The following is a 15,098-nucleotide window of genomic DNA, read 5'->3' on the forward strand; positions in this document are numbered from 1 at the left end:
ACTTGCCAGTCTACGAAAAGATTTAAAAAAAAAAAAAAAGAAGTTTATTTTCTTTATTTTAGCCCTCTTTCAGCCCCAGCCTGGTATTTAACATGAAAAGGTCTTTTCCCCATGACTCTTAAAAAACAATCTGATTGGTTAAGAAAGAAATCACACATCCCACTTCTGAAGCAGCGTATGGAAAGCCACCTTTTCCCCCTCAGTGTAAGAGCTGTAGGAGACAAGCTGTGTTTTCAGTACCTGCAAGAGCTTCTGCAAGCACAAAGCATGGCCATACTTTGCAGCCAGGTGCAGGGCGTTCCTGCCTGAAAACAGAGAACAGCAGCTCAGGGGTTTTGGCTCAGTGAATTTCTGATGAACATCCCCAGCATTTGAGATCCAACAGCTCCTGTGTGCCAGTCCCTGCAGATCTGTGCTGACATCTCCTCTCTACACCTCACTTTGCCACAGCCTTTTCCTGCTCCAGGGAATCTTCCATCAAGGATGAGAGTTCATTTGTGAAATTAATCTCAAAATACTGCATCTGACTCCACACAAGGACTTAAAAAAAATCAACTCTCCCATAAGAGGAGGAGGCCAAGTGATCTCTGTAAATTTTCTTGTTCTCAGCTTCGTATTAAACCTATTAAATTCTGAGGTAACAACCTGAAAATTAGCACCTGTTTTTAACTGTCTCCTCCACAAGGCCTTCCACAAACTCTGCTACCACGCAAGGAAATCTGGAAGGTTCAGATGAACTCTGAGCTCCTGAGGCTCAGCTGGGCACACAAACACCTCCCACAACATTCCATTTGAATCCTCACCTCGAGTTCATTTAAAACTGTTCTTATCCTGCTCTCACTCAGAAATGCTGATCTCACCAGGGAGTCTGGAGCACATTATAAACACAGGGAGAGCAGCACAAACCCACATTCCTTAAGTTCTGCTGCATTCATCAGTTCCATGGCAGGCCAGTTTCCTCAGGACCAGCAACAGGTCACACAAATAATTTGCTTTCTGCCAGCTACAGAAAGAAGGAAGAGCTATCCTGTGGTCCAGCTTAACTTTATTGCAGAATGAAACCCAGCTGAGAGCATTGCCAGGCTGCCCTCTCAGGGTGAGCAAACCCACCTGCAGCATCAGTGGCTGTGATATCAACTCCGTGCACCAGGATGGTGTTCAAGCAATCCAGGTTTCCCTTTGATGCTACAACATGGAATCTAAAAAAAAAAAAAAAAAAGAAAAAAAGAGAGAAAAGACCTTGCTCAGGCACAGCTGGTATGTACACAAAAATGGCAATATTGGCCAGGAAAGACAAAGCCAGCAGCTGTGTAAGGGAAGTGTTACCGGGGCCAGCTCTGGACAGCATCCAGAGTTAAGGGTTCTGCAAACACTGCTTCAAGGAACAAGGCAAATTTCCTGAGAAACAATCATTGTTTACCTGGATGAGTGAACCAGGTGAAATACCAGTGGGGTTTCAGTTTCTCTTTAACACTCAAACCTGGCAAGAGCAAGTCTTTGAACACTGATCACTTGGAAGTGCAGATTGTTTGGGAGTTTCCCTTTTCAGCCAGCTGGGTTCCAGCTCAGTGAAGCTAGGTTTAGATGAGGTATCACACGGATTTCTGTACTCAAAAAGGCTTCTGGAGCAGCAGGGGCATGATTTCCAGCAGCCTCCCAGCACCACGCCCGAGCTCGGGGAGTCACTTACGCGGATCTCCCTTCCACGTCCAGCTTTGTGGGACTGACCCCCTTCTTGGCCAGGATGGATGAAACCTTGTCCACATCGCCCCTCTCAGCTGCCTTCATCAGCCTGTCATCGTACTTGCTCCAGTCTGGGTTCAGCTGGGAGACAGAAGCAGAGATGTGAGTTCATGGAGCACCAGGGGCTGAGCCACGACAAAACCCGCCTGGCTGTGCGAACGGTGCTGCACCACCAGGATGCCTGGAGTCCCCTGTGCAACATCCCCGTCACACTGCTGCTGGCACTGAACGTGCACAGCTCTGGCACAGCCTGGTTAGGCCACTTTGGTCCTAAAGGAGACTTTCAGCATCAAATTTCTTTGGTTTTCCTCACTCTGTCTCAGTTTGCCTTCGCTCAATTTCATATTCCGACGACAAATGATTTTAAACAATCATGCATTAAAAATACACTCCAGGACATGGCCTTTCCTGGCTGTGCCAGGCTGTTCAGTGGGTCATAAATCAGCTAAGTGTGATATTCAAGGGAAGGACAGCTACTGAGCTGCAGAAGAAAGAAATTCAAAGCTGACAGTTTTGAACTGCCTGCAGTTCCCAAAGCACTGCGGAGGGCAGAGAAAGCCCCAGTCAGTTATAAATAGACCCCCACCATTCAGCCCAGACAGCCCTCACCCCCCACTCCTCTCTTGTTTACTTCAAACTTAGACTTTCAGGCCCCAGGCCAAGCCTCCCATCCCAAAATGCAGAGCTTGTTCTCTTCCCTGCCAAAACCATCCCTGTGAATGGCTCGGGATTTTTCAGGAAACTGCTCTGTGACAGAAACCTCACATCCGAGCTGGACACTGATGACTGGATATTCATTCAAGGAGCTTTTAAGGGAAGAACAAGGCTTCCAAAGGAGTATTTTAATCAAAACAGGAGTATGACATTCAAATCTAACTCTGCACAGCAGATGGGTGAGGCACAAGCAGCCTGTGGGTGCAAGAAGTTACTCTTCAATGTGGGTCAGAAATTCCTCACATCATAAAGAACATTAAACCAGGTAACCCCAGCCCAGGGTTTGTTTAAGTAAAAGAGGGTACACAAAAAAGAACAACCCCAAAAATCCACTGGCACCACCTGCAGCTGCAGTGATTTGGAAAAGGGAGCTGCCCTCATGATCAGAGGAGACAGAGGGGATCCCTTCAATCCATACAAGTATCTCCAAGGGGTGTCAGAGGACGATTCCACACTGTTCAGTGGTACCCAGGACAAGAAGCAATGGCCAGAAACTAAAACACAAGAATTTCCACCTCAACACGAGGAAGAACTTCTTTCCACGGAAGGGGCAGAGCCCTGGAGCAGCTGCCCAGGGAGGGCTGGATTCTCCCTCTCTGGAGACATCCCCACCCCACCCGGACACGCTCCGTGTCACCTGCCCCAGGTGAGCCTGCCTGTGCAGGGGCTGGCCTGGAGGGTCTCCAGAGGGCCCTTCCAGCCCGGGTGATAATCTTTACTCTGCTTTCCCACAATAAACAAGATTAGAGTAATCATGAAGGCTTAGCAGCAGCTAACCCAGTCCAGCCCTGCCAGAAGTGACAGGAGCAATAAAAATAGAGCACTAATGAAATTAGCACCAGGGCTGAGGTGCAGCACTGACTCATCAATCAATTAACACATCCATTAGCCTGAAAGCCAAGGCAGCCGGGCTGAGAAGTCATCACCAGTGCCACGTCCCTCCCCAGCTTGGACAGGCTCCCTGCAAAGCCACCTCCTCGTGCAAGGCTTAGCTTTTCATGGAAATACCTTAGAGACCGTGCACACACAGCATCAAGCTCTGTGCCCCCTAAATTCTCCTGGTGCCTTCCCATCCCTACAGGACAGAGATCTCGCCTTGGGTGTCCACACTGGGGTGGGATTGCTGGGTTGTACCTCTGCAGCCAGCACAACTCACCCAAAGGGACAGAAAATCCTCCCAAATCCTCCCCAGCCACTCCCCGCTCCCACTTCATAAAAGTTCTGATTAACAGAAGCCTTACTTTAAAAAAACCAACACTTCAGTCATTCGTATCCACGGCCCATGGTGTACCAAGTTTAAAAGGGGATGGAGGGACAGGACCCAGGGAATGATCCCCACTGCCAGGGGGCAGGGATGGATGGGAGATTGGGAAGGAATTCTGCCTGCCAGGGTGGGCAGGCCCTGGCACAGGGTGCCCAGAGCAGCTGGGGCTGCCCCTGGATCCCTGGCAGTGCCCAAGGCCAGGCTGGGCAGGGCTTGGAGCAGCCTGGGACAGTGGCAGGTGTCCCTGCCCATGGCAGGTTGTGGAATGGGACGAGCTTTAAGATCCCTTCCAACCCAAACCATTCCAGGATTAAATCATTACACATTTAACAAACGCACTTCACATTTAAGGGAGATTCCTCGCAGGAGGAGTTGCTAAGGAGATCCAACACTCATTAGTTAAACAGAAGTACTACACCCCACCTGCACAATCCAAGCTTTCACATTTTTGCAGCTGCAAACTCCTGCCAGGACACGAAAGCCCAGCCAGAGCTCCGAGATACCTACTGCGTCCTTGGCTGCACAAGAGAACCAACAAATCATGCTGAGCTCGGCTGCCAGGAGCCACCAGCTCCGTCACATCGGCGAGGAACTGCTGCTCTGCTCCTCCTGCTCCATCCTTCACTTAGCTCGGCTCCCCGAGGGTGCTTTCCCCATCCTCAGCATCATCTTCATCCTTCATAACTCTGGCCGGAGCCCGGCCGGAGCGGCGGTCAGCGCCGGACAGCGCTCCCGGGGAATGATGCTCCGGGGTAAACAACCCGCAGCCAGCCTCATCAGCCCGATCTATTTTCTGATAAGGCACTACTCGATAGGCAGGCGATAGAAAGCAATGGGCATTAATACATTCCCGGCGTGCCCGTGCCCTGAGTCACGGTGTGCCAGTGAGCTCAGGGGACAGGCACGTCGCCAGCCCCGCAGACAGGCACACACACTCCTTTAAAATGACAAACACGCCCCTGACGGTCCCCGGGCACCCCCACGGAGGGCTCGGCACCGCTCGTAACACGCGAGGACTGAAATACTCCCGGCAGCAATTCCTTCCCTGCTCCGCCGCGCCACAAAGCCGTAACCAGACTCGGGCTCAGACTTCAGACAGCCACAACTGCCGAGCAGATGGAATGCACGATCCTATTTTGACAGAAATGTAACCCATTTTAAATTAGAAAACACACATGCCTCCGCTTTAAAAAAAAAAAAAATTCTCCTTTTACAGCACTGAAACCCTTTCTGAATAAAACCTGGTTTCAGCTTACTGCTGCTGCCAGTCTGTCTCCCAACATGTGAAACGAGAGGAGTCACAGAGGCTGTGAAAACATTAAACAGACAGCACAATGATTAACAGGAGGGAGATGGAGAATCCCCTTTCACAAGTTTTAAATTTAAGTGGAGATCTCCCAAGTGCCATATTTAGAGGAGTAGGTCAACAGGACAAGCAATGCACTGTTTTGTCTGCAGGAGAGAAACCTGGTCCGGAGCCAGGAAAACACTTACGCTCACCCTGGAGGACACGCAGCAGAGGCTGCAGATAACCTAATAAATGGATCTCCTCAGCAGAGAATTTTAAAATCAATCGCTCAGATTTGGGTAAATTCTCTCCTCCCCAGTAAGTTCTGAACTATCCCCTCGTCCCCCGTGTGAGCACCAGCCTTTGCCCCACAGCACCAACATCCCCCAAAGAGTGTTCCAAGACCTCTCTGCAATTAGCATCCAAAGCCACTCCAAAAAAGCACAGCGACTGTGCTGTCTTCTGGCCACAACCAAGTCCGTCTCCTCAAGCTAAAAATGGATATTTTTTTTGTGGGGGGAGAATAAATACACCTCCCAAGTGGCAGTGGCAGAAAAGCCCCACTCCACCAAAATCAGTCTGGTGAGAAATGTAGGTAAGACTGTGGCTTCCAGGTGTTCTCCAGAGAATCCACCCCGAAGGTTTTCCTTGTCTCCACCTCATCTGCCTGCAGACACTCCTCGTGTCTCCCGAGCTGCACCCATCCTGCAGCCCCTCTGTGCTGCAGATCCTCCTGGCACAGGATTTAGGATTGCTGAACCACATTCCCCAGCCCCAGCCAGGCACAGAGCAGCTCCCACGGCTCCATCAGCACCGAGGAGCTCCAGGAAACACGAACCCCACGGATTAAACCTCCTCCAAGGCAGCTCAAAAGCACCGACTCAAACATGCTCATTAGAGTGCCCGAAGTGCACAGCCTAATTCAGACTTTTTCCCCCCCAAAATTAAGACCAGGAACGTCACCAGACCCCAGCAGTGCAGATCTCTGGAGGTGCTGCATCACCCTCCACACCACAGACACCTGGGCAAGGCTGATATTGCCCGTCCTGTGTTGACACAGAGCTGTTCAAACTCAGCCTGCCAGGACTCCTGCCCGGCTCCGTGTCTCCAAGGACAGGGAGCAGCCCACCCCCGTGCTGGGCTAGGATCAGAAGCAGCCTGGTTGCCAGCAGCCTGGTTCCTGCAGACAGGACACAGGCCCCCTGCTCCACGTGCCCTCCCGGCCCTCAGCCAGTGACAAACCTGTGCTGAAAGGATTGATCTCCCCAGGAAAATCCTCCACACCCTCTGCTAAGAAACTGTACAACTTCAGAGCATGGAGGGACAGGACAAGGGGCAATGGCCTCCCGCAGGAAGAGAAGAACTTTTAGGTTGGTTTGGAGGAAATTCCTCCCTTTGAGGGTGTGAGGCCCTGGCACAGGGTGCTCAGAGCAGCTGTGGCTGCCCCTGGATCCCTGGAATGTCCCAGACCAGGCTGGACAGGGCTGGGAGCACCTGGGACAGTGGAAAGTGTCCCTGCCATGGCAGGGGTGGCACTGGACGGGCTCTAAGGTCACCTAACCCAGCTCAGAAATACCAGCTGCAACTCAAAGCAGCTCCTAAGCCCTTCACAGCGAGCTGGGATAAAGCTGTGAAAGTGAGCCCAGCTCCTGCCACCACAGGGCCAGGCTGATCCTGTCCCCAGCAAAGGCCAGCAGGGGCACAGCCCCTGCAATGCCATTAGCGGGTGACATCAGCACACAGGAGAGCAGAGAGCTCTGGTGACACTGCCAGCACCAGCACAGCACAGCTCACACACTCTCAGTGGCCCTTCACAGAACCCCAGGGCCACTTGGAAGGGATTTAAACCCCACCCAGTGCCACCCCTGCCATAGCAGGGACACCTGCCACTGTCCCAGGTGCTCCCAGCCCTGCCCTGCCTGGCCTTGGGCACTGCCAGGGATCCAGGGGCAGCCCCAGCTGCTCTGGGCTCCCTGTGCCAGGGCCTCACCCCCTCCCAGGGAGGAATTTCCTCCCACAATCCAACCCAAAGCACCTCTTTCAGAGCCAGGGCCAGGCTCACGCTGGGAGTCCCTGCTCTTTCTCCGGAGGGCAGAGTACATTTGTCATCAGAAGCAACGCGTGGACAGACACACCCTGCCCTTTCAATGGCACAAAGCGACAAACGCTAATGAAGTGCTTCGATTCCTTTCAAAACTGCACAGACGGAATGAAAGGGCAAGTTCGATTAGAAAAACGGGTTTTGAAAACGTTCCCCAGGTGCAGCTTCCCCTGCAGTGCAAGGGCACTTCAATAAACCCATCTCTCCTGAAGAATTTGGCTTACCTGTCTGAAAAAATACTGCACATACTGGGTTAAACCCCACTGGGGCGAGCATTCTGTATTTTACAAGCGTATCTTACTTCCCAGGACACGTCTGTCTCCACGTGTAAATGCTTTGGAGTGTCATGTGGGGTTTAGTCTGTGCAAGGGAAAAGCAGACACAGCCTGAACACAGCGTTCTTGTTTCACCCAGCACCTTCCCACAGGCAGCACTTTGTGTTACCACCTCATTCACCAAAAATCCCCCAGAATAAAAAAGCCATTGAATGCCACAAAGTGGGCAAGGCTTCGCCCAAAACGGGATAAAAACCAGCAGCTCCCTTAGGCCTGCTCCGGTTTGGTATCGTGCTGAAAACACTCCTGTCAAAACCTCACCTGAAGAGCTGTGCTGTGCCTGCTGGGTTTAAATGCAGCTGCAGCCTGTCATTAATGCAGGTAACAGTGTCCTAGCAAACAGCTTAAAGCAGGCAACTACATCTCCTCAAACATTCCTGATTTTACCCTGTTCTGAAGGTAGTTCCCTCCCAAGCCAGCATAGCCCGTCAAGATCAATTTATTAAGAATCAAGAAAATTCAAACTGACTTCTAGCTCTGTTACGTGTCAAAAAATCCTCTCAAAGTCAACATTTCCCACTGCGAGGAGCGAGAGGTCCCTCGCAGCAGTGCCAGTTTCTCTCTTCCAGGCTGTGCCCGGGGAAAATCCACCAGCACCAGCCCCGAGAGCTCAGAGGCCACACTGGGAGTGCCAAAGGATCCTGCCTGCAAGCCCTGCAGGAGGCACAGCCGGCTCAAAGAACTACAAACAGTCCCAGTTTTGCTCTGAAACAACTTTCTCATATCACACGGCCAACACAAAAGTCCAGAGCGCTTTATGGGTAAAACAGCCTGCCAGCCTTGAGGCACAGCCTGGCTGGACACCAGCAGAAGTGACCAGAGCTGCTGGGGCTCTGCAGGTGCAATTCCAAACTCTGCTGAGGACACTCCGTGGGTACCTGGGGCCAGACTCACACACACCAAGAGCATCACACCCCCCTGCAGCCAGCAGCAGCTGGAGGAAGGGGAGCCCTGCAAGCCCAGCTCCTGCTGCAGCCTGGCTTCACACACAGGTGCCCAGGAGAAACATTTCCCCTTTAACCAGGGAGAGACAGGAGCAGGGTCAGAGTCCAGCTGCCAGAGGCAGCAGCACAGCTCCTGCCTTCCCAGGACTCCAGGCACAGCATTAGCTGGAATTTCTGAGCTCTCAGGCAAGGCCCCATTGATTTGTGCACTTCCATGCATTAAGGCATCAGGAAATATCAGGGGTGATGAAACCTGACGTGACTGGTGCATCCAGCACACAGGGACCAGCCCCGAGCACACGGGGAAGGGAGCAACAAATCCCAGCCGTGGTCGTGATGCAAACAGGATCAGCCTCAGATGTTCAAGCATGTGCTTGCTAATATTAATATTTAAATACTGACAAAGTGCTCCAGAAGTTGCTTCTAGACAAAAGGTCATAAGGATTCCAAATAGATAAGCACAGAGCTTATCTGTGTAATTATGTCTGCACATCAGCTCGGGATATTGAACTCCCAGGCCTGCACTGAACCTCCACTCTTTTAAATATATTTAATTGCTACATTCCAGAGTGATAAAACATTAACTCTCCTTTCTACGGAGCCTGAAAATGACAATGCACCTGTAAACAGGCTGCACCACAAATTGCCCGTTGTGTTTCTCCAGCTTCACCCCAAACATCACACAAACAAGCTCTAATTCCAGTTAACTAAATGCAAATGAATCACACAGAGGTTTTTTTTTCCAAGAACAAACACATTAGCACGAGCCTGAATAAAGCTTCCTGGAACCAAACTTGCTCCAAGGAACAAGCCCAGCCAGGCCAGGAATGGCATTGGAATATTACAGTGCTGTGGGTGCTTGGCTGCAGGGCCTGAGGATGCCATGGCAAAGTCACCCCAGGGAGGGGGGACAGCACAGAACTGCTCCAGCCAGCAGCAGCAACACTGGAAAAACTCAGCTGATGGGTCAGAGCACTGGGATGGGGCTGACAAACTGGTCTGTGTCCTCGCACAGGGCACAGTCAGGACACGGTGCCACAAAAGTCTTGTCCGTGTACAAACCCTCGTGTGCCCCCAGCAGCACCAGGTTCTTGTTCCGTAAGTGATCTCGAACCTTTAAAGGGTTAAAATTAGGTCATCAAACGCCTGGTTTTCGCTTCACCCCTTCAGTTACCAATGTGCATTTGACAGCCCACTGGGGCTACAAATCACCGCTGACATTTGGGCTACTGCACACCCTACAAGAAGGTGCTGCTGATGAATTAGCAAATTCAAGCAGCATCCCCCATTCCCACGACAAAAGGGGTCAGCCCAGAGCAGGAGGTGGTACCTGCTCTCTCTCTGCTGCTGACAGGGCAGAAGCAGATGGTGAATGGTGCATTGGGTCACCCCACAAAGCTCCACTCCTCCCTCCCCAGAGGAAAACTCATCCGCTTTAACAGAGCCGGGCAGCATCCACAGGGAAAGAAGTGTTGACACAACCTTGAACAAGCTCAGCTGTCACCAACTCCAGAGCTTGTTCAGATATTCATTTAATAATCACAGCTTATTATACCAGGGCAAGTGCTCAGGTGGCCCTTTGTTCCTTGCACAATGGTTTCCGCTAATTATATGGCAGGTTTGGTTTCTCTTAATTAAACAAAACCCAGCACCACTTTTCCCAGAGGAGAAAGGATTGGTAGGAGTTCTCACATGTTTTTGTATCTGCCCATCCCCATCTCCTGAACTGTGGGGATCCCACTCCTCGGGCTGCAGCTCCAGCTCTAAGCCGTGGAACCCCGTGTTTCCCAGGAACTCCAGGTGCCCCTTCCCTAAATTCCAGGCCTCATCACAAGGGACAGCAAGGTTTTACCCCAGCTGAGCTGGAGCAGAGCCCTCCCCAGCTGCTCCCCCAGAGTTACAGCAATGAGCAGGTGCCTTTTCCCCTGCAGACCACAGTCAGGACTCGCCACTCAAAGTCCATCTGCAAAGGTCTGAGCAGAGAGAAGAGGTTTGTTCTGCAGAACAACAAACCAACCCTTCCCCAGTCGGCTTCTCAAGAGAGAGCAACCAGTGAGCATCTCACGGGTACAGACACAACCTCCAGCTCTGCTGGAAGAACTTATCCCAGTCCAGGTCCCAAACACACTTTTGCAGCGTCAGGATGTATTCTGGAATCTCAGAGGCACGGGCAGTGGGAGCTGCTGCAGTCCCAGTGGGATTGGGAGCATTAATTAAGACCTTTCCTGTAAATGCTGGTGGATGAGGCAGCTCCTCTGACCTTCGTGCCCCACGGAAGCTCACATCCAACTTTCCAGCCTGCCCTCCTGCTAATGACAGGCATTTGTCTCGCTATGCAGAGCACTGAGCAGGCTGCTCAGATGATTTTCCAAGTGCCATCAGCCAGCTGGAGTTGGCAAAACCAGGTGATTCCACTTTCAGGTCCTGGATAACCGTGGAATGGGTAATAACTGACATGGCTTTTACTTTCTGCTGCTTTTCGTGGCTTCCCTCCATCACAAACCACTAACGAAGCCATTCCCAACAGAAGGCACGTAACTACCACCTTCACCTGGAGGAAAACTTCCAGAAGCAGGCTGGATTAGGTTTCTCTCCACCCCCCAGGAAACAGCACTGGGTGGGGAGAGGGGAGCGGGATGAGGTTTCCCGAACAGGCGGCTCTTGTAGGCTCCTTTCAGGCAGGATCTCCAAAGCTGCCGCTGGCAGGGTTCCCACCCACTTCCCCTCCCTCCCAGCAGAACAGAGACCAGCTTCATCCCATCACCCGCCGGGACGGGCCTGTCCCACACGGAGAGGATTAAAAGTTGCTATTTGATGAGATGGTGGAGTGATCGCACAACCAAACTATGTAACAGACAGGGGAAATAAGTTTACTACGGACAAAAGTCCCTGTTTTCACAGGATCTTGCTGAAAGCAACTTCCCTTCGTGTATTTCAGAGTAACTTCAGCTCTCAAAGGTATTAAGACTGCTCAAGCCCCCTCTGAAGAGAAGGTTTGTTGGAAGTGAAAAATCTCTATTCAAAGCCAAACACAGGTGCTGCCAGTCTCTGTTTGAACGCAATTACTGGGCTAATTTGAGAATAACAAACAGCTCTAAAGTACAGGACGGCTAAGGAGCACAGAGCAGTGCCAGCCCACGCATGACAAATCCTCATAACAGCCTCGTGAATCACTGCTGAGCCCCGGGGATCCCGGGGATGGGAGCTGGCATCTGCCAGGGCTCCGGCAGCGCTTCAGAGCAGCTCCAGCTCCTCCCGGCGAGCTGCTGCTGTCAGGTAGCGCCTCCAGAGCCGAGGCAAAGGCGCAGCGGGATTTTAGAGACAGCCGGGAATCTCAAAGGAGGGCTGATAAAAGCCGGCGTCTCACGTTCACCTCCCTGCCCCGCTACTCCCCGTAGCCAGCGGCGAGCTCAGCAGAGGAGCGCAGGGACACGCTCAGGACGGGCTGCCGGGGCAGCTTTTACCATTTACCATCACCATTAAAGATGATTTATTTAGACGATAAAGTTCCAAACGCAGCTTTCTCCAGTTACAGAGACCTCCTCCCTCAACAAAAAGTCATCCGCAGGGATGGATGAGGCGAAAATAAATACCAAGAAAGCCAGTTAAAGCCAGATAGAACCAGCCTAAAATTTTGGGAGCCGGACAAGAAGGCGCAGACAACTGCGCCGTCACAGAGGTGCGTTTGCAGAGCTCCTGCCTCCCCCAGCTCCGCATTCCAGACGGGATGACCAGCAATCACAGCCGCGTGCTCAGCAGCCTCGGGGAGCTTTCTGCCCACTTTCCAAGCGAATCCTGCACCGGGAGCGCTCCGATTTCGCCCCACCGCTTCCGAGCGCAGCACCCGCTCCTGCCCGTGCCCCGCGCACCGACCGAGCGAGCCCCGCACCGGCTCCCGGGGAAAAAAAGGGGAATTTTCTCGGGGAAAAAAAAAAAAAAAAAAAAAAAAAAAAGGGTTTCATCCGTGCTGGAGGCAGGAACCGGCAGGCGGGCACAGGGAACCTGCCGGGTCACAGCCGGAGCGAGAGGCCAGGGGCGGCTTGGGGAGCGCTCAGCCCCGCTCGAGCGCGGAGCCTTCCCGCGGAGCCTTCCCGCGGAGCCCGGGCTCTCCGTGCCCCGCGGTACCGGGGCTCCCCTCGCCCTCTGCTCCCAGCCCAGCCCCCGTTCCCCGGGGAGCCGGAATCCTCCGCGCTCTGCCCCTCCGCGCTCCGGGACCCTCCAGCTCTGCGCCCCCCCAGAGCCGGACCCTCCCTTCTCCGCCCCTCCAAACGCCGGGACCCCCGTGCTCTGCCCCACCCCAGGAAACGGGACCTCGCCCCGCCGGGAGCCGGGATCCCCCGTGCTCCGCCGCACCCCCAGGACCCCCAGCCAGCCAGGCGGGGCGGGCCGTGCCCCGGCACCCACCGCGCTGCCCCCGATGACCGCTTCGTGCTTCTTCAGGCGGGACTTGAGGCTCTTCATGGCGCGGCCGCGGGCGGGGGGCGCGCACCGGCCCCGCCGCGCTCCCGCCGCCGCCGCCACGGCCGGGACGCACCGGCCCTGCCCCGCCCACCCGCGCCTCAGCCAATGGCCGCCCGCCCTCGCGGGCGCTGCGGCCAATCAGCGGGCGGCGCGGAGGGGAGGGACTTCCTCGCGTTGGCGGGGAGCCGCCCGGCCGGCAGGGGGCGCGCTGCGGGCGGGGCAGGCGCGCGGCGGGCGGGGCGGCGCTCTGGCCCGGGGCGGCCCCTCAGGGGCACCACAGAGAGGGCGCGGCCGCGGCTCCTGGGGCTCCCGGGAGAAACGCCGGGAAAAGCACCGGGAAAAGCAGCTGGAGAAGCGCCGGGACGGGTGTACGTGCTGCCGGGGGGACACCGCCTCCGTCCCTCCAAGTACAGAGCTGCCGGTGGCCGAGAAGGGAGCTCGGAGCCCTCCCGCTCACCTGCGGCGGGCGGTAGGAGCCAACGCCGTGCAAACGGCCGCAGTAATGAACACGACATGTGAGCGCAAAGGAATGAGGAGGTCACGCAGCAGAGGCCCGAGCTGGGCATAGGCAGCGGTTTAAACAACACAATTAACTCCAGCCTCGGCGTGAGCATGTCCGAGTTTGAGTTCAGTTCTGCTCGTCCCAAGTCTTGCTTACTGTCCCCTTCTCAGCCCATTTTCCCCGCAGCCCCATTGCACTGCACTGATGACAGAAGGTCTTATTTGAGATTTATTTAATTACGGCCCATGGGTTGGGTTTAAGACCTTGCTTATTAGAGCTGGAAGGGGGCGGTTTGATCAATGGATCTCTAATGTAAGCAAGGCTGGAGGTAAATGTCACTGCCTTTTAATCAATCTGGCCAAACCCTGCTCAAACACTTGGGTTACTCCATAGGTGGCCTGTTCAGAAGGAAAGAGGACGGTGCAGTTAAATATGAACACATTTTGTGCACAGCAGGCACTGTGGAGTCCAGCGAGCTCCAGAATGGAAACCTTCCCCTGGGCACTCTGCCCCCTCGTCCAGCACGGATTAATCCCAGATTTGGGCTCTCTGGAGACGCACTGTGTATGCCCCAACGCTGTTTAAGCTTTGTGCTGTTTTTCTCCCTGAAGAGACGTGTTTCAGGCAGCATCCCTCCTTTCACCAGCAGAACTCCAGCATGTCCTGGAGCAGAAGCCACAGCTCCGGACGCCTCTCACCAAAAGTTTCAGCTTTACAAAAATACTGTCACATTGTCAGGGCCAAGCTGACACCAGCAGCTTTCCCTTTTCCCACCAAATCTGTGCTGTTTAAAGGAAGCTCCTCCTGAGTCATTCCAGTGCGAGGGAGAGCAGAATCTTAAAAATAACTCCTTGCTCTCGAGTCAGTGCCGAGAAGCTGCCCGGAGCAGTTCCAAGTGCTCGGCCGATTCCAGCGCCGTTCCCTGTCCCTGACAATCACACACATCCACGGGCTGCCCCGGCCAGCGGAGCCGTGGCTCTGCTGAGGGCTCAGCACTGAGAGGCTGGCACTGAGAGCATGGCACTGAGAGCATGGCACTGAGAGCATGGCACTGAGAGAATGGCACTGAGAGGCTGGCACTGAGAGGATAGCACTGAGAGGATGGCATCCAGCCTTGGGCTCAGCCAGTGCTGCGCTGAGAGGATGGCATTGAGAGGATGGCAATGAGAGGATGGCACTGAGAGGATGGCACTGAGAGGACGGCACTGAGAAGATGGCACCAAGAGGATGGCACTGAGAGGATGGCACTGAGAGGCTGGCACTGAGAGATGGCACTGAGAGCATGGCACTGAGAGATGGCACTGAGAGATGGCACTGAGAGCATGGCACTGAGAGATGGCACTGAGAGATGGCACTGAGAGCATGGCACTGAGAGATGGCACTGAGAGATGGCACTGAGAGGCTGGCACTGAGAGCATGGCACTGAGAGATGGCACTGAGAGGCTGGCACTGACAGGATGGCACTGACAGGATGGCACCAGCCTTGGGCTCAGCCAGTGCTGCACTGAGAGGATGGCACTGAGAGGATGGCATTGAGAAGATGGCACCGAGAGGATGGCACCCAGCCTTGAGCTCAGCCAGTGATGGCACTGAGAGTCTGTCACTGAAAGGCTGTCACTGAGAGGATGGCACTGAGAGAATGGCACCAGCCTTGGGCTCAGCCAGTGATGGCACTGAGAGGCTGGCACTGCGAGGCTGGCACTGACAGGATGGCACCAGCCTTGGGATCCAGCTGGGTCCCGCTGG

General features: G+C 54.1%; 1 protein-coding gene across 2 annotated transcripts in view; it reads right to left on the minus strand.

The window, feature by feature from the left end:
- The window catches only part of UACA (uveal autoantigen with coiled-coil domains and ankyrin repeats), a 31,809-nt gene extending 18,933 nt beyond the window's left edge, over positions 1 to 12,876 (minus strand). For both annotated transcript variants that reach the window (XM_053954970.1, XM_053954969.1), the window contains exons 1-4: positions 12,794 to 12,876; positions 1,691 to 1,824; positions 1,111 to 1,199; positions 241 to 305 (exon numbers count right to left, since the gene is read on the minus strand). In XM_053954970.1, the coding sequence (XP_053810945.1) occupies positions 241 to 305; positions 1,111 to 1,199; positions 1,691 to 1,824; positions 12,794 to 12,850 (345 nt within the window). In that variant the 5' untranslated portion in view covers positions 12,851 to 12,876. The remainder of the gene's footprint in view (positions 1 to 240; positions 306 to 1,110; positions 1,200 to 1,690; positions 1,825 to 12,793) is intronic.
- Positions 12,877 to 15,098: the final 2,222 nt, after the last annotated feature.

This window comes from Vidua chalybeata, chromosome 13, assembly GCF_026979565.1.
Source record: "Vidua chalybeata isolate OUT-0048 chromosome 13, bVidCha1 merged haplotype, whole genome shotgun sequence".
Taxonomy (NCBI): Eukaryota; Metazoa; Chordata; class Aves; order Passeriformes; family Viduidae; genus Vidua; species Vidua chalybeata.